This window comes from Grus americana, chromosome 10 (assembly GCF_028858705.1).
Source record: "Grus americana isolate bGruAme1 chromosome 10, bGruAme1.mat, whole genome shotgun sequence".
In the NCBI taxonomy this organism is placed as follows: Eukaryota; Metazoa; Chordata; class Aves; order Gruiformes; family Gruidae; genus Grus; species Grus americana.
The window spans coordinates 20,679,182-20,702,039 of record NC_072861.1 but is presented as its reverse complement, the minus strand read 5'-3'; the positions used below and the strand labels follow the sequence as shown (position 1 = coordinate 20,702,039).

General features: G+C 44.1%; 2 protein-coding genes across 6 annotated transcripts in view; both read right to left on the bottom strand.

Moving 5' to 3' along the window:
* The window catches only part of LRRK1 (leucine rich repeat kinase 1), an 81,243-nt gene extending 80,006 nt beyond the window's left edge, over positions 1 to 1,237 (bottom strand). For 2 of the 3 annotated variants that reach the window (XM_054836861.1, XM_054836854.1), the window contains exon 1: positions 1,061 to 1,177. The gene's annotated coding sequence lies outside the window, so the exon portion shown is untranslated. Of the gene's footprint in view, positions 1 to 1,060 lie in introns of all 3 variants that reach the window. The other variant, XM_054836859.1, reaches the window with a different exon arrangement.
* Positions 1,238 to 3,680: 2,443 nt separating this feature from the next.
* The window catches only part of ALDH1A3 (aldehyde dehydrogenase 1 family member A3), a 36,889-nt gene continuing 17,711 nt past the window's right edge, over positions 3,681 to 22,858 (bottom strand). For 2 of the 3 annotated variants that reach the window (XM_054836368.1, XM_054836369.1), the window contains 6 exons: positions 18,315 to 18,417; positions 17,114 to 17,298; positions 11,449 to 11,613; positions 9,076 to 9,233; positions 7,822 to 7,896; positions 3,681 to 6,376 (listed from right to left, as the gene is read on the bottom strand). In XM_054836368.1, the coding sequence (XP_054692343.1) occupies positions 6,304 to 6,376; positions 7,822 to 7,896; positions 9,076 to 9,233; positions 11,449 to 11,613; positions 17,114 to 17,298; positions 18,315 to 18,417 (759 nt within the window). In that variant the 3' untranslated portion in view covers positions 3,681 to 6,303. Of the gene's footprint in view, positions 6,377 to 7,821; positions 7,897 to 9,075; positions 9,234 to 11,448; positions 11,614 to 17,113; positions 17,299 to 18,314; positions 18,418 to 21,515; positions 21,630 to 22,858 lie in introns of all 3 variants that reach the window. The other variant, XM_054836367.1, reaches the window with a different exon arrangement.

Here is a 22,858-nt window from a genome sequence, read left to right as displayed (position 1 = left end):
TGAATGCTGATTTACATCCCATTTCACACATTCCCAGTTTCTCTCCTGAGACCTGCTACTGCCAGCTGTCAGACAGTGTCCCAGCACGTCTGACCGTGCCTGTACCATGCCGAGCACCCCCTCTCCACTTTGCCAGTTTGGCCAGTCTCAGCCCTTGCATCGTGCCTAACTGCAGCAAGGCACCCAGAAACACCGTGGTTTGCTCAAGATCGCTTCCCAATTCACAAGAAATCTGCAAAAACTTCAAATTTTTGCTCAAACCACATGCTGTTTCTGAGAAGCCCATTTGGGGCTGGGCGCTGTGACGGGTATCACCATGGGTCTAGACAGGCCCACGACACCATTGGGATGGAAATGCACCGCGGGCTCATCTGCCTGCTATCGTGCAAAGCAGGATGAAGCCAGACCTGGAACCTAAACAGCCTGCCTGATGCCCTGGGGACAACCCCTGTCCGGTGGGACATCCTTCGTCCTTCCCTGAGCTCTGCGTGGAAAGTGGCAAACCAAGCCTGCTTCTCCCCACACCACAGCCGCCAGAAATAAAAGAGGAGAATTAAGACATTACACCCCGATTCGGGGTGTCTCATAAGACTTTCTAGTCACTTTTCGGTTGCCGCCTGTCTGTCAGCTCAGCCAAGGGGCTGAGGGCCAGGGCCGAGGGAGCCGCCCCCAGCCAGGGTCGGGGCGGCGGAGCCCGCTTGCCTCGCGCCCAGTTCAGCCCAGCCCAGCCCGCGATCCCGCTTACATAAAACCGAGTTTTTCCTTAAGGCAAGTCTCCAGTGTTTCGTCTCCTCGCCGGGCCGGGGCAGCCGGGCCGAAGCAGCCGCCCTCCCGCCTGCTGGGGCCGGGGAAGGCAGCGCCCGCCGCCGCCCTGCGCCCGCTGTCCCACAAAGTTCCCACCCAACTTTTATTTTAAAAACCCCAACTTCCCCCCCCCCCCCCATTTCTCCACATGAAAAATCCTGGCGTGCCCCAGCAGCCCCCACCCCGCCGCCTCCCCTCACGGCGGGGCAGGTGCCCGCGGGGCGGCCAGGCCGAAGCGGCAGCAAAGCCACGGTACCTCCTGCGTCCCGGGGCTGGCGGGGTCCCTGCGGCCGCGCCGCCGCCGCCGCCGCCTCCTCCTCCTCGTCCTCCTCCTTCGGCGCCGGCCGGCCGCCCGCCTCACTCTGCGGCGCGGGAGGCGGAGGGAGGGAGGAAGGAAAAGGAGCGGGGCAGCGGAGCGGCGCCTCCTCCGCCACCGGGCCCGCTGGCCCGCTCAGGGCCCGCCCGGTTTCTCATGCGGCCCCAGCGGTCCCTTGACCGCGGTGAGGGGCTGCGTCTTGCCGGAGGCGGCTGAGGGTGACCGGCCGCAGGCCGCAGGCCTCGCACGGCCCCTCACCTTCCTCCCGAGGGCAGACCTCTCCCGCTGCCCGCCACCGTGCCGCGGGCATGGAGCCCGTCCCGCTGAGGGGGACGCGGAGGGAGAGGAAAGGCACAAGGCGGCCCCTTTCCTGGGCTCCTTCCCCAGCCAGGACCCACTCAGCCTGCTCCCCAGACGGCCCTACGCGGGCTTTAGCACTTTGTGTTTGGGTTTTTTTTTTTTTAAAAACAGAGTGGGGGAGGTGCGGGGGTTGAAGCAGGACTCTCTGTTAGCTACAGCAGGTTGTCTGGATGGCCTTGCTCTCACAACCAGCTGCCATGCAGCTCCCCGGGGACCAGGCTGGCATGGCTGTAGGCAGCACCGCTACCCATCTCTGCGTCGCTGCTCAACGGAGGCCTGGCTTACCCATCACAGAGTTGATCCAACATTTCTTTCTTTGAAAGTTGCTCCTTGCCCAGATCGCGGGGTGAGTTTGCTGCTCTTTGGAAAAGCGAAGTCAGGTTGCCCCCTTTCTTCCGAAGGTGTTAGACATGCTGCGCTCCTGCTGGCACGCTGGTTTTCCCCATCACAAATCTCTTCACCTCCAGGCACCAGGAACCTCTAACAAGCCTGGCGCTGCTTTTTTTTCCCCACCCATTGGACCTACTAAAAGATCATTTCTGCATGCCTTTTGTTTTGTTATTCATGATTATTCCATAAATTATGTACACTTTTTTTTTTTCTTCCCTGGCCCGTACCAAGAAATGGATTTCTGATGATTGCTTGAGGATGGAAAAAGTCATATCCGTTCACTAAGTGGCTGCTGCAGCCCAAAATTTGCCCAGGGTGTTTCTTTGATGTGATTATGGAGGCACGGAGAGGACAGGTCTTCACTGGTGCTTTTACCTGCGTTCAAGTCCCCACTAATCTGCTTTGAGCTGCAGCCACAGCAGTGTTACCTGTTTTTAGCACCCTTTCCACCTCCTACCCAGCCTGCTATCTTTTATGTCTCGCAGCCTGGCTCTTACCCAGACCTTTCTTACAGCTTTTTTAGCACAATTGTTTGAAAACCCACTAAAATAACTTTTTTCCTTTGTTTTGATAGAGACTTCCCCTAGCAAGAATTTCTCCACACATTCAAACTAATTTTTTTTTTTCTTCTCCCCTCCCCCAATCTCATCCCACTCTTCCTGGCTTCTGTCTCCATTGATCATGTCACTCACAGTGATTCCTTTGTATCTCCAGCCTTCCCCCTTCTAAAGTCTCAAAGTTTCTGAGTGATGCTTTTAGCAAGTGGAAAATTCAAGGAGTTTGGCTTGGTCTGCGTGGGGAGATGACAGGTATTCCTCACACATGTATTGGGTGGGAAGAGAGTTAAAAGACAAGGGTATAGGTATGTTCTTGCTCTCTATCTACATTGTGGATGAGAGAAGACAGACAGGAACGGGAACACAGTCATACTAGTGATGGATGTTTCTCAAAGGGGTGAGGAAGTGGCCGGACCAAGGCAGGAAGCCCCATCTGGCAGTGTGGTCCACGGTCCCTTCAAATTCTCCATTTTGAGGCTTACCTCAGGAGGCAAGAAGGATCCATCCAACTTTGAACTGGAAGAAGCTGTACTTGTCCCTGCCAACTGCAGCTCTGCTCTCCTCCTCCCTCCACTTACTGTAAATGGCACAACTTATAAAAGTGACTGCTTAAAGAGTAAGCTATCAGGCACACACAGTGTGTATCAGGCACTCTACAGTGTGTAGAGTACTGACCATGCTTTGGCACTTGTTTAAAATAGGCTAATTCTTCACAAATTGCAGAAGTGAATCCCAGTTCAGATTCCTTCACGGTGCCCCTGTGAGATACTGAATCCCCAGATATATGCAGCAAACAGGCGCTATGCATTCAGTTCCGCCACGTGGAAAAGGTACCTCTAAATTACGTTGTCTCTTGTGAGCCCAGTGCACATTTCCTCCGGGGGACTACTGCCAGGTCACTGAATCGAGAGGAACAGACACAACCTGTTAACTAGAGCAATACAGGGCCATTTTGTTTTAGAAGTATGAAACTGTAACCCTTCCCAGTTATTATTTTATTGACACAGTGGGCCAAATTCAGAGTGAAATAAAAAACAGCGACAGGAGGATTGGGCTGAGTGGAAGTTGCTTGCTGATGGAAGGGGTCTTAACAAGTGCATTGGAGGGGATGGAATTATCTTAAAGCACTAATCGGTGTAAATAAAAAAGCATTCAAGTTACTCTTCTGTTAAAATGAGGAAAGTAAATAGAAGTTTCCTGGTCCTCCACCTTTTTTTCTGAACAATATCAATATGTAGCATTTAGAAACCATCTCACAAAGTTAAACATTTATTAGGAACAAGAACTGTTACAAAAAGATACTCATAGTCTAAATATATACATGAGGTTTAAACATAGCATTTTCATGTACCTTTAGCTATAAAAATACATTAGATTAACTGTAGCCTAATTTATAAATATAGTTCTTTAAAAAAAAAAAGTAGTATTTCTTATGAAAGCCTTATTGTGCAATGAAAGAATATATACCCTCTAAGGGGTTATTTTAAAGTTAGTGTCTAGTGTTATATAATTTAGAAAATTCAGTGTGTAGAGTCAAACCCTGATTTATACAATAAGAGATACATTGACTTTTTAAAAACTTGAGAAGGAAATGAGAGGTGAAATATATATCATACATATAAAGCCAGAATACTAGGATTTTAAGAATTTCAGATGATTTCAGTTTCAACCACCATTTATCAAAAATACAGAGATAAATCAAGATAACCAGCCTTTTACTGTTTGCCTTACCCCCCTACTGTCTGACTGCAGCCCTAGAAAACCACCAAGTAGGCAAAAGTAAAAGGTTTGTCTGAGAAGATGTTTGCACTCTAAGTGTTTTACAAAAATAGAAACTTATTTACAATGTTCCCATTTGGCCTTTCATGGGGAAGGGAGGACATTTTCTTCACTGGACGGGGAGATTTACCTGTCTCACATATCCATGGGAGGACAGGCACCTAGTTACACACAACTGTTGGAGGTATGTCATTTAAGGAGTTAAGCAATATTGAAGTGCAATTTCAACGTTCACTAACTGATAAGGAAGTTTAGGCTCATGCAAACTTTTTCCTTAGTTATTGCCACTCACTTTCCTTCCCCCTCCACAATAAGGTCACCTCATGCAATAGAACTTGTTACTGACTAGGTGTATCTCTGAGCAAAGGAAGGTACCGGTTAAATCCTTTGCTTGCATCAGAGAATAGAGGTTAGACCTGCATTTCTGCTTTGAGCCTCTCACATCTGGAAAACTCCAGGCAGCAATCTTTACCAGTGGTCCATGGAGATCTGTTGATATGCCATAAGGAACCTCTGTCAGTTTGCTCTCAGATCAGGTAAACTTCCTAACAAGCTGACACCACTAACTCCTGCAATACTTAAAGCTCCTGCAGACATGGAACTTCCCGTAAGTTTGCCAGTGGTTCTTCAGTACAGAATCAGGAGGAGGAGGAGGGAAAGTAGTGAACCCAGAAACTGAGGACAGCATGTGGCTTGTCATCAATCTCATAGTAATGTCTGGGCATGCAAAGAAGTTACTGCAGGAGATACTAAGGCGTGAACTTGATGTGACACCCGCTCCATGTACGTGCATACTTAAATGACTGTAAGCAAGAGACAATTCAAGGCAGCTCATTCCTCAGTGAAGGATCAGCTACTCTGTGCTTGCCACAGGGTGACAGCACTGACGAGGACAATTACTGCCAACACATTTAAGTCCATCCATAGCTTATTCCATGGTAACTGTTTTGTACACCCACATGTTTAGCACTCGGTGTGTGCTTGGGAGCACCTGCCTTTTCATACTGTACTTCCAGAAATTTACTTTAAGCTACATTCATATGGGATGAAGAAGCAGTGAGAAGAGCTTATAAGTTTTACTCTCACGATAATAGCTCTGGCTCAAAAAATGACGAGATGTTCACACAGCCTGAAAGTTACAGAGAAAGAGAGAGCAGGGCAGCTTCTTGCAGCTCTTCTGCTCCCACTCCCAGATCAGAAGGACTAGCGTGGGATGTTTTCTGTGGGGTATCTACCATGCTACATGCTTAGCATTCAACTCTGTGTCATCACGGTAAGTACAGTGCAAAATCCTCTTGCAAAAAGTGCTATAGTGAAGATTTGAGATACAATTGTGACTCATTCGGAGCCAGAAGGGTTAGCAAGTCAGTAACTTGCAATGGCAGCATGTGTAATGTGTGCACACCAAAACATCGGGTTCAAAGGACATTTTGAAGTCTAACTCTGTTGGGTGAAATACTGGCCCCAAAGGAGTACTCTAGGAAACTCCCACAAATCTCATTCAGGGCCAGAATATCACCAATATGGACAACGCATGTATCTTTAGAGAGACCAAGATAGCTCTTTCAAAGAGAATTTCTTTACAGATCCTTCCATGAAAGCTTGCACTCCCATTCAAAACTCCAGCTGCAATCTTCACACAAACTCTGCCAACTTCAATCAAGTTGTATTGGCCCTACTACTCAAGTCTGTTTAAGCCAAGTGAAACCCATATGTCTCTGAAGGTGTTTAACAGTCCATGCTAAGGGTACCAGAAGTCCTTCTAATGTGCCGTTGATGTCCAAGTCCTTCAGGGGTACAGTTTGAAAGCAGATGTCCTGCAAACACTGTGACTGACGAGCATTTTAGTCACAGGTAGCAGAAAGATGCACAGCCAGGAACTTGTACAGCACAAGTGTGCTGGCTATGCTGCCAGTAGGGTCAGTTAAATCTGTTTTCGAAGAGCCAGTTGACAAAATGGAGTCCAGTAGATTCAGTGTTTCTAGAGGAATAAAGTTAGGTGTTTCCATTTTCCTTCCTATCCCTCCCCTCCCCCTTGCTCTGAACACGTCTCCCATGTGTCACATTCAGAGTGTCAGCATTTTAGGCCTTCTGTTCTCATGGACTCTTCTGGGAGAGTTTAATAGTGACTGTTTTCACTTCGGTATATTCTGCCAAAGCATATTCACCACTGGAAGAGAAGAGAGAGGAGGGAAAGGGACAAACAATTGTAGCACGTTAATGTGTACTTCCCTAAGATAAGAGATTTCTACACAAGTGCATTTTAGCCACTGATCAACAGCTGCTGTAGTTGACATCAGGCCATTAAAACCAGATCTGAACTAACTTATACCAGCTATCAATTTGGCCTACCACTTCTAATAATCGCTAAGTACACGTACATAAGTAGACACAACTACACCCTGTTGTAAAAGAAACATGGAATGCTTCTGGTCACAGTAACCTACAAGATGACACCTTGTGACTCTTGGCCTAGTGAAAACCAAGTACTATTGTGAGAACGCATAGAAGAAACATCCATGTAAACATAGTTATCAGTGCTTACACTGTAATTAAAATTACCTTTTCACTGAAAGTAAGCTTCTATCTACAAGGTACCATATAATCAAGAGGGCACTGTTGCCACAGAAACACATACTGATGATAGACCCACTGCATTACATCTTGGTTGGTGGAAACTGGCTCTGTTCCCATGCCTTGCCCAAGGGATAAACCCCTGACATCCTTTAATTAGCCAGGCAGTCAGGCAAAGTAAACCATAAGGTCTCAATATACATGTCCCAACTGAGGATTCATTCATTTGCTGTGCTTAGCCAGTGAGGCATCTGAATATCTCAGAGCAGCAGATGCATCAGAACAGCCACTGGAAGTGGTTCCCAGAAATAAATCTGGCTTATGAAAGAGAAGGTGCATTAGATTCGTCTGAAGAGTCTTCTGAATGCTGTAATAAAACCTGCCTCTCTCCTATACAAGATGAAAATTAAGATTTAAGTCAATTTCTTAGCTCTACCTCTAACTTATATGGTTTAAAAATTTCTGCATTAGTAACTAATTAGAGCTGGAATCCCTGGTAGCCATCCTGCAACAGATCAGGCTGGGGAAGAGGGACAGAGGGTCTTTCTGTAATTTGGTAGCAAGCTTGAAAGGTGGGAGGTAGAATGATCTTGGAGATCATTCCTTGTGGTTCTAGCTCCAACGTTAGAAAGTCGGAGGTGAGAAGAGGTCCAACTAGGAGCAATGACAGAGCAATCAAGGGAGCCCAGATACAGCCATATAAAGATGTAGGAGGTTTGGGGTGGACACCAGTGTCCCCAGCCAAGGTGCCATACTTCTCCCTTGATCTAAAAATCTAACTAGTAAGGAAAACCACTTGCAAGTGGAATTGACTGAACTGGAGTTATTAAGAGCTTATAAAGCAGACAAAGGTACTCCTGAAGGCACTGCTCATGTTCTCACATCTGTGCTTTACATCCATGCTGTACTGGCTTAACACCTCCCTGTGCAGCATACTGCAAGCCTGACAGTTGAAAAGCAAATTCAACAATATTTTCACTGAGTCACAATTGTTATTGCATTCACCATCCACATATAAACAAAATATTGAGCAAAACTTACAGTTCTCTGCCATTGCCTGACATTTTAAAGCCACCGAAAGGAGCCTGTGCATAGAGCGCATTGTAACAGTTTATCCTACAATAAAAACATCCATTTAAAAAAGACAATTCAATATCAAGGAGAAGCAAGACGATGACAACAACAATATAAAAAAAGGTTGAAATCTGTCAGTTTTCCTTTATACAGTTCATTCACTTGAGAAATCAGATTTTAGCAATAAAATCTTATTTTGCTACAGAAACAGAAAACATTTGAGTGGTACTAAGCCTGACCTACATCTCACTTCATATTTTCTAATGGCTAAGACATTCATGCTTGAGCTGGCATTTATGCTGTGTTCAGAGCTGTGTTTAAAATAAATAGTCCATCCTTTTTCCCTAGTTTAACAAAGCATATTCTGAAATGAACATGTTTACTCAGAAAGCTGTCTGAACACCCACAAACAGGCCCCATCATCCACTTCCAGCTATAGAAAAAGGTTGGACTGTATTAGACAATTGCATCACAGTAAAATGAAAGCGCTAGCCTCATTTCTATAGACACTAGGTCAGAAAAGCTAACGCAGATACTTCCTCAGCATGCCAGTAAGATCAAATGACTGAAGAGAGACAAGTATGGTCTGTGCTGAAGGACTGCCCCTTCACGTTTGTACAGCACATGTATCCTTCAAAGCCCAACATCCCATTTTTATGCAAATATTACTGAGGCAGATTCTTCTGGCACCAACTCTTGAAATCAATCCTCTGTATGCATCAAAATCAGACACCAGATCAAATTCTTATCTTTAGCAGGGGAAAAAAAATAATCAGGATCCCATGTTTAAAACGATTCTAATACAAAATAAGAAATTTTGTAAGCAGAGAGCTGCTTACCTTTTAGACAGTGGTGGGGTGCCATCTACTGTCCATGCTGATTTGTGCATCTAAGAACCCATCTGATGCTACCTAACGATCCTAAGAATTGCTTTTTTCTGCATACAGGATTTTGAAAGGCATCACGAGTGGTGGAACTTACTACAGCCCTAAATTTTCACAGTTTTCGAGACAAAGAACTACATCGACTGAACGAACAAACAGTCTGTTTCTTGCCAGACTGTCTGGTCCTCACAACCTTATTTTGGTGAATGGATGTTACTTCTGAGCAGAATACCAAGAATTAAGCAGACTACTACTACATCTTACCCAGTACTTACACACCCCTCTCCCCTCCCAGGAAACAAAATCCCAACCCACATTCTGGTCCCATGCTGCTTACCAGACAGTTCCCGACTGTAATGCAGAAGCTAGCGTTAATGCTCTGTCTAGATTCTTTGTGAACACTGCAGCTGTAAGTCCGTACTCGGTACTGTTGGCTCTTTTTATGACCTCTTCTATACTCTTGAACTTCATAATTGGCTGAACTGGCCCAAAAATCTGCACATATCAATTAAACATTAGTACGGGAAAGCCTTTGCTAATATGGTAGTTTTGAAGTAATCAGAATCAGATGCTTTGTTTGGATACTACATTTAAAATGCTACATCCTAGCCTTCTAAAAGTCACTGATAGAGTCTCTTAAAAACTACTAATTAAACTGACTTCAAAGGAATTACAGTGATGTGCTGTAGTAGTTAATATATGCTAAGATCCAACAATTAACAGATCATCTATAACAGTCAAAATAAGCAGAGTTAGATCTGGACACATTTCAAATGGTTCATCCTTACTCCATTTATGACTCTCCTTTTGAACTCAGAAGTTGTGTATACTCAAGAAGCAATTCATATACTTCAAGGACTGCAAATTTTCTTCCTTGGTTCTAGCTCTGATTTTGTCGCTGTATGCAGTTTATTTGTGTGCAGTGCATTTACCACGTGTGCGTTTGACCACAAACTTGTCTTCCCAGGTTGCCAATATAAAGACAGCAGGCAAACACAATACTTCTCAACTTCTGGGATGGAGTCTCTCATCAAGCATCAAAGGTGGGGCCCTTTTCCAGCCCGCATGGTCTTGCAGTACAATAAACCCCCACCAAAAGGGAGATACAGTCTCATTTATGCCACCTTGAGGGCCAGGCTAAGCAGTTTGCCTGGCCTGTAGGCTCATACAAGCGTTTCTGAATTTCTTTGGTTTGGGAGATCCAGGTGCCTAACTGGAGCCTTGATCCCAGGCAAAGGATGAACGTGCATTTGCAACAAAACTGCAAATGAATGAAACTGGATAAGCTTCATGAATCATGACTTGGGATTTGGAGTCAGTTCATTAAAAAAAGGGTCTGACATGGGATTTTCAGCTCTTATTCCCTCTATTTTTAGAATGAAACTCATGCCCAGACTGACTGATATCTTTCCCAGGTTCCTTAGAGATTCTGTGGCAGATCTGAGACATCTAAACATTTTGCCAGGACTGAACAGTAAGCAGCCCAATAAAAAGTGCTGGGCTAAACTATAAAATACAAATGCCAGTTAGACTTTGGCAACTACTTATTTTCCATTGGGGAACATGCTGAAAAGTAGATTAACTTCTATTTCAAAGGAATATCACAGGATCTAATCACATGCAGCTTGTTCATTTTTTCTGCATATGAATAATGAAAGCTGAGTAGTAGATCTGAACTTTGCTGGCTTTAACCATGTTTTCATATAGGAAAAAAATGGTTGGCCTCAGGGGATTTCACCATGAGAACGGAATCTGGGATTATTTCAGATGCTAAGGCTACTTAGTGGCAGTATAATAGCAGGGCCATTCCTTCTGGCACCAACTCCTCCTAACCAGCTTCAGGTCCCAGAGTTCTTGTCCCACCTTTCTGCACTAAAGCAACTCCTTTTTTACAAAGTAGTGGAGCAAGAACACGCATTAAACTATCTCTCTCACTTTGAATCAGCATGTACCACAGCTGAGCAATTTCAAGTCCACTCAGTAGGAGGTGCATAAGAGCACACGGCGCACACAACCATCCATCTGCGTAGAGTGGGAGAGCTTAACGCTGTCTTCAGAAAACCTTCGAACTCCAGGGCAAAGAATATCTAGAATTGCTCCAGCATTCCACAGTTGCAGTTATTTTTATTCAGTTATTTATATTTAAAATCAAGGATTCAGACAGAAACCCCTCCATTGCCACTATTTCTTACTCAGAAGCAGCATTTGTAGCAGCTGTGTCTAGGTAAGGCATGTGCTTGTATTCTGCACTATATCAAGTTCTCCTGAAAAGCTTTAGGGTAGTATCATCTACTGTGTTTTTATCTGGGTTTGTTATTGTCCAGTGAGTACACTCACAGGGCTCCTTCCCTTTTGGAAAACCAAACAAAATGGAGGAAAGCAGCAAGGCATTAGAAAAGGCTTGCAAAGAGACACTAATTAATTACACAAAAATTGCGCTAAAACATTTTGACATGGTTTTTGCCTGTTCTGCTCTCCTCCTCCTCCTCTCACAGTTCCCACACACACGCACATACACTCTAAATTGAAGCTCACCTTGCAGATACTTCATTAGTAGAATGGATTTCAGCATTAGGCAGTTGTTAGGACACTGAAATAAGTGAATTTTTTATTCTCCTCCTGGTTCTCACTTCAAACCACGACCATACCTCTTTTCTTTCCTATTTACAGTAGTCAATGCATATAAAGGTTCAGATGATTTGTACTGTACCTCTTCTTTGGCGATACGCATGTTGTCAGTGACCTCTGAAAACACAGTGGGTTTTATAAACAGGCCTCTGTCTTCAATGGCAAGACCCCCACACTCCAGCTTAGCCCCTTCTTTCTTCCCGCTTTCTATCAGCTCCAGGATTTTATCAAACTGTTTTTGGTCAATCTGTCAGACACAAAAGGAAAAGAAACAGACAGCAGCACCTTTATTATCACTGTTCCAGACACTGGAGTCATGGTATGTGGCCCAGGGGCACATTTGCAGGGCACTGTCGGACTAGGTGAGTTTACATCTTGTGCTATGGTATGGCAGTCAGGCAATGAGCAGGCTGAAAGACAGGATGTGGGCATAGCCCTGAGCCACAGAAAACGGTGACGTTACATGTGATAGTTTAATCTGATCTAATAATTTGCTGCCACATGGAGGGGGTCTCCTCACTTTTCTTTCCTCCGCATCCTGATACACACTCCCATGACTCACCTCACTCCAGCTCTGGGACTTACTGACCTTCTTCTCCGTGCACTGGTTTAGCTCAGTAGCACCACAAGAACAGCTCGAGATGGGTTTTGCTGGGCTAGCAACCTGAGTCAGCTCAGGGATTCCTCAGCAAGGGATCTGACCAGCGACCGAATCAGCACCAGGGAAGGAGAATAAGAGTATATAAACTATTAAGTCGATTTTGCTGTAACGTGCAGCTTCACCCACAGTTATCTGTCCCCAGCTGGAAGAACCCAGTGAGCTCTGCCTCCTTAACTTTCCACACACAGACGCTCTATGAACAGCCTCAAAGATAAGCCCTATTAGTGGGGTGATTCAGAACAACTACTGCAAAAAAAGACATATTTTTAAAATCAGAATCACCTTTCATGGATCTTAGAGATTAGTACCATCCCAGCATTTTTTGGTTCTCTGGACTAGCAGCCATATCCTCACTTTTAACTACCAGCCTTGTCTAACTCCTCTCCACCCACACCTAAATATTCAGTAATCTCCAACAGCAAGTACTGTTGTGTTTCTAGCCTTTAAACTAGGGGTTTCAGCAGAGGTGGGGAAAGAACAGTCCAGTTACAGGGCACTGAAGTCATACAACAGTGCAGCGCAGCACTGGGACTTAGAGGAGACATCACATACTCCACAAGCGCAGTGGGTCATGTACTGAGAAGAGGTGCAGAAACCCAAAGCACTTCTGATCAGTACTGGTCCTTCTTTTGTGCTCCACATGCAGCAGTGTACTGCAGGTACTGTCGGGTTTCAAACAAATTGATGTGGCTATTCGCATGATGCATAATTAAGCGACGAGACACCTCATCACAGCATGCTGCAGATGGTAAAAGACTTATGGAAACCTTTAAAAAAGCAAAACTCACAAAACCCTCAACAAATTCATTGAGGTGATTAAATAAAAGACTCCACCCACTGGTTCAAGGTACCCTGGCAGCATGGGAGGTTATTCTGAATGCCAGGTATCTCCAGATGCTTGTACTGGTTCAATACACCTCCTTAGGCATCTGGTTTTATTTCAGCAGGGCCAGTTGCCAGTTGGGACTGTTTACATGGAGCATTCCACATTCAAGTCCTCCAGATTACAGACTATATCCTGTCCCTAGTTAATCCTGGCCACACGCAATCCAAGTTTTCATGCTTTTAGACAAATATCAAAGCTTCAGGAGGGTGTCCTTGGGGTACTTCTGGTACACAGTGAAAACAGAGAACAGCACATATCCTGCCACACAGATGTGCGTGTCACATACACTGTGGACAGCTTGTACTAAGTGCTCATGTTCTCTCATGTGTTAAGGTGCTACCCAAGAAAACACTTGATACATACTACTGCACAAGGAAATGTGTGCCCTCATGTAGGATACAGAATGTTACATAGTAAGTTTGGCAGGTGTCATACATATTGTCTATTTGTCTGGTTGCTTAGTTGCCAAATGTAAATAATTTGAAAATATCTGCAAGTGCTTTCCATCCTGGCATGTCTGTGATCCAGACCAATCCAGTTCATCCACTTCACATCACAGAAAACAAAACAAGGATATTTATACAGCTGTAACTTGTTGCAAGGCAAACTATAGTTAGATGAAAAGACACTGGGGAAAGAAAACATTTGTAAAAATGACATGCAAGGGTGGAACTGTTTGTCATTGTAACTAGAGCTTGTAAGGCTTGTTTAAATTCTGTCCCCTACTCCACTATTATTTATGGTTCGAGCATTGACTTCTATTAAAAACACATGATCTGGTAGAGAAAATTCTACTATTTGTCCATCTAATTCAAAAGAGAAGAAGGCTTCTAAGGATCACTGTAATGGTGAAAATCTGAGAATTCCCAAATCTTCATATCTTGCTTCATTTAAGTCAAGACTGCAAGGAGTAGTTTTGCCTTTTCCAAACCCAGCGTTTGTAATCCTACAGAATAACCCCACAACTGTGTCCAACAAACTGACTTCTTCTAGTTACATATTTTACTTTCAAGCTTTAATCCTAAAGTATACGGTCTAAGGAAAATATTCACCATCTTAAAAATCAAACAATAGATTTTGGGCTGAATAACTACTGGCTAGCAAATGCTGTGAGGCAGCCTTAGCGCTTATTTTATTCCCATAGACCAGGTCTTATAGTCCACAAATCCCAGTATTTGGGGGCTCGACAATAACAAAACTATCTAGTCTTGTTTTAATCTAATCCTTGTTCTAGTCCACCAGGACCTCAGTCTCATCTAATGCAGTCTGCTGTTCACAGTTGTATAATGCACTGGTTAACCAGTTTGCCATCTGTGCCAATTTACTTTATTACTTCCTGTGATACAGCTCACAGGAATCCAAAGTTAAAAAATGCCCTTGGTCTGCATTTGAGGTTGGCAGTCTACTCAAACAGCCCTGATCATCCCTCAGGTTCCTTGTGGTGTCCTTTGAATTCCAGCCAGCCAACACAGTCAGACACATGTGAGTTTTGGAGAAGTCTCATCAGAAGCATGCCTCATTTCTCTTTAAATTTAATACTCTCTAAATTTGACCTAATTTTGATCAGAGCAGAGCAGTTTATATCAGCATAACCCAATACTGCAGCTGACAGTCTTTTCCCCACACACAGGCCATAAGCAACCATGCCAGTGCACAGTAATTCACATCAGGGGACCGACTTGAGTAAAATCTTTCTTCCCACTTCCAAAAAGGCTGGATTAGTTCCGAATCAGCCAGTTCCCCAATTTAGTTCATACGTGCAGTGCAACATAGGAACAAGCAGCTGCAGACAGAACCACTTTTCCAGTACTAGCTTACATCAACTTTAAGTTCTCGTGGAAGAGTATTGTCTGTCACCCCACGCTGTCCTGCTCCAGGTTGTTTCAGCACCTACTTAGAGCACTATGCTCAGCTGTGGTGTGGCTTGATTTCACAGAGCACTAGCTCGAAGTCTGGACTGCAGAGACTTTCCCATTTTATGCTGTCTGAACTCGGTATAAGTTTCCAGTCCTGTTGTCTGGCTACAAGCACTTGGAGCTGACGTAGGACCAAAAAGATCATAGGCCATGACCACCATCAGCCTAAGGGCTGGCTCCAACTCCTTCCCACTCTTGGTTTCTAAGCCAGTGATCATCCCAGAATGAGGTCTACACTGCAGCACCTGGACCATTGCTGTAATGCTGTTGCATATGTTCAACCTGACCCACAGGAGAATAAAACAATGACCTGAATCAACTGAGGCCTGACGAGGAGAGATGAAGAGGAAGAAAGATTATTTTTCCTGGTTATTCTTCCCTTATCCATCAGTTCAGGATAAAAAAAAAACCTCACAGCAGAGCAGGTTACCTCAGGAACAGGGGAAAAATTTTATCTGGAAGCTTCACATTTGAACAGTAACTTGTGGGCAGGTGTGAATCTTTGCTACTTTTGAAGGTATTTTAAGCCCTTGTGACACTGCATCATTTTTCTTTTCTGCTTGAATTTCTGTGTGTTGAGTCTTACAGCATAGGCTGCAGACAGCAAGCAACTATATCTGCAGAGGAAGTGGTTGCTCATTCGCACTGGCAGCCACATGAAAGCTTTGGGATTAACAGTTTCCTCCCACTCTCTCAACACCTTCCCATCTTGGGCTTGACAGTAGCATGCACAGAAGTTCAGGTGTGTGTGTGGGGGTGCTATCTCTCCTAGCTAAGTGTAACAGGTAAGCCAGAACAGGGAAAGACGACAGATGGGCCATATTTAAAATCTGACCAGACTCTGCTATTCCGACTGGCTTTTACCCTTAATTATAGCTCTGTATGCAAAGAATCTTCCTTAAGCTACAGCAGTGATACCAGAACATAGTGCTCTGCCATAGTGCTCACTGGGAAGTGCTCTGACAGCTTGGCAAGAGCTGGGAGTGTGGATGAACTGAAATAAGCAGCCCAGTTCCACATGTTCTGCTCACTGCAGAGTGTTTCACCCTTTAAAACCCTTTAAAAAAAAAATCATACTCCCTATGGTTGAAGGGGCTGTTCTCATGAAATCAATGGTCTCTGTCAGAGCAGCCAGGTGAAGGTGGTCCTGATGGGACCAACTATAAATGCAGCTCACTTACTGCTACTGCTGGATAAGGTTTAGGATGATGTTGCATTAAGAGAAAAGAGAAAAAAGAAATAAAACCCAACAAACCAAAACCTGAAGAAACCTGAAAAGCTGACAGCCCTTAGCAGAAAACAGAAGGTAAGAGCAGACCTTGAAACAGTTTGAGGGTCAGCTCATCTCTATTGAAGCAAGTTCCAGCATAGAATTATTTTCCCAAGACTGCTGAGCAGTTTGAAATCTCTTTCTAGGCAAGTTATGGGGTTAGATGTAGCCCCAGCACAAACAAGGGATGTACATCATCTTATTCCCCATGCACAAGGATATGCAATGAGGTTTTGTCATGCATGAATCATGTGTAAATAGGCCTGGATCCAGATAAGGGGAGGCAGATGTCCCCACAGGCATCCCTTCTCTGAGGGATCCTGTATAGCATCAAGGAAAACTCACAGCTCAATACTGAGAACAGGAGGCGTAAGCTATAGATTTCTGGAATTACCGCTTTATTTTTGGTAGCAAACAGTGGCCCTGTTAGAAGATTGGACCCAAGGATCATTTTCCTCCAGTGCTCTCCACCACAGCTCAGGTTGCTTTGGAAGGAAAAAATAAGAGGAAGGCTCTGGAAGCATTGACAAGACTGGTCATGACAGCAGCTTGGCATGGTTCTTCCTCCTGATTCAGCTGAAACCTCTCCAAAGGATCAGAGAGGGGGCAGGGGAGGAGAGGGAAAGTGGGGACTGAGGACTCCCTGGGCTCTAACTACTTGTCATCACCAACAGAGCCAAGTAGCTGAATGGCCGTTTCTGCAGCTGCACTCTTCTGCATGTTGCTATTGCTCATACAGGCTTTGTGTTACTGTACCAGGGAAACAGCCCCTTCCATAAAGCTGGATAAGAAGTGAATTAAATACATTTGTGTTTAAAAAAATTACAACATAACATTTCAACAGTTGTGATTAATTGGTATTTAAAATAGAGAGAAAAATAAAGCCATGATACATTACTCACCCCTCGGCACTTCTGCTGGGACCATATTCGTAAGAATAATATTTACACGAGCAAAATTAAACAAAAACACAACCAAAAACCGAAGAACAACTGTGCTCAGGCACACAGTTACCTGGGGCCCTTGTTCAGTTCTGGCATCAAAGGGGTCTCCAACAAGTCGCTTCTTGGCATACTCCACGCTGCGCTTGACAAACTCCGGATATATCTGCTCCTCCACAAACACTCGCGAGGCAGCCGTGCAGCACTGCCCTTGATTGAAGAACACGCCTTGATGGGCACATTCCACTGCCAAGTCCACTGCAACACGGCCCAGGAGGGAAAAGTGTTACCACATGCACAGTTTCAGCCTTCCAGTGTTTCCAGACTTGTTTTTTCCCTTCTCTTTTGAAAGCCTCCTTAAAAAATGCTGACAAGGGTCCACACCCATTGAAGGCACTCACAAGGCCTCATACTGCCCCCAAACCAGATCTCTTGTTATTTCCACCCCCTTCCTGCCTTTTGTCTCAAGGTCTAGTTTGCCATAGCTCCCGATACTTTCTTCCACAAGGATTCACTGAGGGCAGTAACCAGTTTTTCTTGCTGTGGGAATTCAGATGTGGATTCCTAGATATCATGCATTGGTTTCTGAAGACTAGTTTCAGTAGTGATTGTTTAGAAGGCAGTGTGCTCAGACCAGGTCCTTGCAATGCTCACTGTTACCAGATGGCACAAATACCTCTGGCTTCTAGCCTCCACTGTGCTGTGCAGGAGAGTGGAGATTTTTTTCCCCAAGCCAAACAGGATTTTCCAACCAGTTTGGTGGTGATAGGTTACACGTATCACCTAGCACTACTCACTAATGCAACAAAGTCACGACAGAACATGTAAAATGAGTCCTGCAGACCCCCAGGATAGAGATGAAGGCTGGATTAGATCAGGTCCTACGAAACTCTCCTGTCATTGGAATGCCTGCAGTGGGGCTGCGTTTTAGAAAACTGCTTTCCCCACTGCTTGGCTCAGGCTCTGCATTACCGCCAGCCAAAAAGAAAACACCACGACAGCAGACACACAAATGCAAGATGTAACTGCAACTGCAGCCATCCTCAGGGAAGACAACAGTATAATGGTCTGCTTGTTTGCCATGGGAATGGTCCCTGTCCTGGGCATGAGCTCCAGCGAAGCAGAAGCGCATCCTGCTCTTGGACATGGGTTTCCTCCAGCCTTTGTGGTGGATACAGTGGCAAACACCAATTTGCCAGAGGACAGCAGAGGCATGCAAAAAGCACCATGCTTGTAGTCTCTTACAGCAAATAAATGCAGCAGCCAATACTTACAGTCTGCATCTGCACACACAATGCAGGGGTTTTTCCCTCCAAGCTCTAATGTCACCCTTTTGAGGTTGCTTTTAGAAGCAGCTTCCTTAATCAGTTTTCCAACCTGTAGCATTGAGATAGAAAGAGGACATGAGCTGTTTGCCCTGAAAGTCTTAACTCAGTGTGCCAAGTGTGATGCTAACAAGGGTAGAAGAGTCTGGTGGGTAGCTGAAGCACGTAGAAGTCGGGGTAGCGTCCTCAAATGGTTTGAGTTTCCTACTGCTGTGCTGTGTTGTGTCTAAACCAGCCCCAGAATTAATGTCTGGTTTAGGCAGATCTGAAAGGACGAGCTATGTGGGAAAGCTACAGGAGCTGTATCCTGAAGTTATTTGCTACCCAGAACTTCAGAACAAGGCATTTCCCACCCAGTGCAGGCTACTGAGCAACATTGACTATCAATGGGGCTCCAAGGTTTATGAATTTTACTTTTAAAAATTGGGAATTCAACTTTTTAGGGTAGATCTTGCCAAGGCGGTGTTCTTATCTCATACCAGAAAGCCACGTGGTGATTTTGACATTTAGGAGAAAACTACTTCTTTCTGACAGTTTAGGCTGAGCTGCTCCACACACAAGAGTAGCTGAGACATGTTCCTTCCAAGGCAATACCTGAGGATATCAACAGACAAAATCCATCTAGCTCTGCTGTGGTGCTTTCTGCCCAGGAACCTGCTCTGAGGATCTGGTGGAATTTATCTGGCCACCCTCTCCTGAAGAGAAGGACTTACTCTGCTTCCAGAATTTAATCAAAGTAATGTCAAACTATGGGTTTTTTACCCCACAGAAAAAATGTTTCCTATCAAACGTTTTCCCCAAATTCTGACTGACCGTGCTATTTCTTTTTTATACTGGTAACACCAAACCAGCAATTTCTCTTTCTGTTTTAAAAAATGGAATTCCTCACAAGAGCAGCATAAATCAAGCATCAGAATCATTTAGCAATCTAATTTTGTTAGAAACAGTGTGAGTTAAAACTATTTAGGATCTTCAGTTGTTAAGATGGGGGAGGTTGTAAGTGTGACCTTACATTTGAATTTCCTCATTTTGTAACTGGTTTTCTTGTATTTTATCTTTGCACATGGCAATCTTAACTTAATTTCTGCCTAAAAATACTGTTTCCCTAGAGTGGAACTGTGAGCAAGGAAAGCATGGGGCAGCTGGCTGGCAGTTCTAGATCTGCATTTCTCATGGTTTGTCTTTGTAACTCGAGCAAGGCTCCTGAACCTAGCTGTACAGATCACCTCTAGTCACTCAGCAGCCTAGTCCTAGAGACAGCAGAAATAAGTGATGCACCCTGCTGCAAATACACATAGCTTCGCAAGAGGCATTACTACAAGCTAGCTAGTTTATAAGTTAATAAACTAAGTTAATAAACTAAGTAAGTTAATAAACTAAGGGAAAGCAAGAAATCTAGATGGGAAAAGTCTCGCGGAGTTTAAGATCAGTATTTCCAGGCTGGCACTGAGTCCAAGCTGGGGCTTAAATCCTAAGTCAAAATGTATTTTGAATTAGCTTCACTTCCTGGCTCCGAAACAGTAGCGTTATGCTGCAAATACTGCAGAGATGCAGCTGAACTCACAGATGGGTGGAGGAGGAAGAAAACACTTCTAAATTACACATGCCTTAGCAAAGAATCTGTCTCCCTCGGTGTTTCCTGCACACCCATGGATTAGGAAGACAAGCACAGCGTCTATAGGAGTTTTTTGCCTACGGGCTCAGGCAGCTGAGACTTTCCTTCTGGCCCTAATCCACTGGATACTCCTTTTTCATTAAAAACCCAAACAGATCCATGTGGGCTGGATGAGTTTATAAGCTCTATTGTTTTCACACAGCCAGTGTCTCATCTGGGCTAAAAGTTTCTGATCTAGGATTTGGAGAGAAGCGTGTAACTGGGTAAACTCCTAGATTAGACCAACTATCAAGAGAGTAAAAGCTCATCGTGAACTTCTACTTTATCGCGTTCGTGTTTGTTCCCATGATCCCTATACAGAAACAGAGGCTTAACGTACCTTCTTCTACAGGATAAGCAAAGTAGTTAGGATGTACACAAAGCCACTAGATGGTAGTGTTGTTAAATGCAGCAGCTTCGGAGTGTTTAGTGAGTTACCTTTACTGACCAAGAATACCATTCAAGGTAATTTGTCAGCATTATACAATTAGATTACACTCTGCAATTATAAGGATAGACATAAGGATCGATGAATTCAGCAAATGCTCAAAAGAATCATGTTATTCAAAGAAATAAAAGAGAAGAGACAGTATTTGCCTCAACTGCACTCATTGGTATCAGCATTTCCATTCCCTTCTTCATTGCCTCTCTTTGGGGGGTGTTTATATATTGCAAGAAAAATCTAGAGCAATGAGTGGAAAAACATTCACATTTCTAAGCAAGCTTTTGTTTGAGAATTTGCAGCAGTGATTACTGGAGACAAATATGTTTTTGCATGTCACAGCTGTTCTCAATTCCATGGACTAGGCCAAGCCATGCGCTCCTTCCCCCCACGTAGGTACAGAAGAGGTCAGCTGTAGGTGTCTGAGAGCACAGAGGTCTCGCTTCCACCCCTCTCCTAAGCAAGGCAGCCGTAGCTATTTACAGGAAAAAAAACTGAATAGAAGGTGCCTTACTGTGCAGGTCTCAAAAGAAGCTCAAATGTTAATCCCGTCCACGTCAGCAGAGGAAGCTTCGGGCACGGCGCCATGTTTTTATTTAAGTCCTAGTTCCTCAGAGGTAACTAAAGCCGAGGAAGAATTGTTCAGGGCTCTGACTGACATGTTTTCCAGTTGCACACGCTTGCAGGGCAGGACTGGCAGGCAAACTTGCCCAGAAGCTCCATCAGGTCAATGACATGATGTAAAGTCACTGCTAGCCTCCCCGGAGACTGTCTTACCTCATGTCAGAGAATCTATTACTTACAGTTCTTACAGAAATGTGGCAGTTTGGCAAAACTCAGCTTACAGAGATGTAAGATTATCACAAGCACAAGGACCTGAATTAGACAAATCCCAAACACTTCTGAGAAATCCTGTCACATGGAACGTGATGGAAAATGATGTTGCTATACAGAAATCACTGACATTTCATTGGTCCAGTCTTACGCGGATGGCAGTTTTAGAAGAGAATGCAAAGAGGAAGAGCAGGTGTTTTAAGAGAAATCTGTCACCTACCTTTGTTGATCCAGTAAAAGCAATTTTATCAATACTGTGATGGGTAGAAATAGCAGCTCCAGCTGTGGGGCCGTAGCCTGGCACAATGTTCACCACACCTGGAGGGAAACCCACCTAAAACAGAGGTTAAATACAGCTCTGTAGAGCTCTGTAGAGAGATTTTGAGCACTCTGGAGCTGATCTGCACTCCTGAGAGTTCAGTTCTCAGGAAGCTTGAATTACTTGCACTATATTCCTTGCAATTAAGAATTGCAAGTGGCAGATAAGGAGCCCACACCAGATACTTCACCATTTCCCAGACTTTCCAGTAACATGGCTGCGTGCTACCAGCTGGAATAGATGTGGGTGAAAGTAACAGCCATGCTTAGGAAATGCCAACTTTCAGTAAGACTTCTTGGAGGAATCCCAGTTTCAAGTCAAAAGAGAGTGAGTCTTTTGGCCAAACTTGGCCCCCAGCTACTACTGTGCAGCTGGAGCCAATGGGTAACTGAATGAAAGTTTGTTTTGAACAAAGGTTGACATTTGTGGTTCTTCAGGGGCCAGAGGGATTAAGGAGTCAGTAAAACCTCACTAGATGATGGGGCTAATAAAACAGGAATACAAGAGCAGATGGTAACAGACATATGCCAGTTTCCACCACATTTACAACCTAGATTAGCCAACTAGTAATTTTGCCAAAAGAGACAAATGGCAAAACTTTAGCTGAAATTCTAGTGCGAGTAGAAGTGCGGGACTTACGGGTCTGTTTTTATTTCCTGAAACAAGAGTTTCAAGGATTATGCCCTTCTAGGCTAGCCCTCCCCTACTACTGATTGCACAAGGTTGTTTTCCCTGCATTTTCTAACAACAGAATTGCAGGATATCAAACATTCACTTCATTTCTTGTGGCTTTTTAATATAAAAATCTCAATAAATGCAGTTGCTCCTTTCTAATACAGAAAAAAAATTGAAGCAATTGCTCGTGCCCTATCTGGCAAAAAATATCTTCATAAGATTTTTCTCCCCCCCTTTTTTTTTTTCATAAATTGGAAGGGCAGTCTGATTTCTTCTATAGATGTAACAATGATAAAAGTGAGTTTAATAGAGTTTGTGTCTTGACTAATGAGTTTTCAAGAAAATACTGCATGTCAAACTGTGCAAGTAATGGTGTTTGGAGTCAGCAGCAAAGCCACAAGGAAACAAAAAATTGGTTCAGGTCACTCTGAGCCAAAAAGTTTTTTCTGTTTTTCAGCAAAAATGAAAGCCAAAATATTTTGATTGGCTCAATATTATTTCATTGAACTTAACACATAGTTTGCTTGTGTGTTAACATCTCCTGCATCCTTTTAAAGATGAAAAAAAAA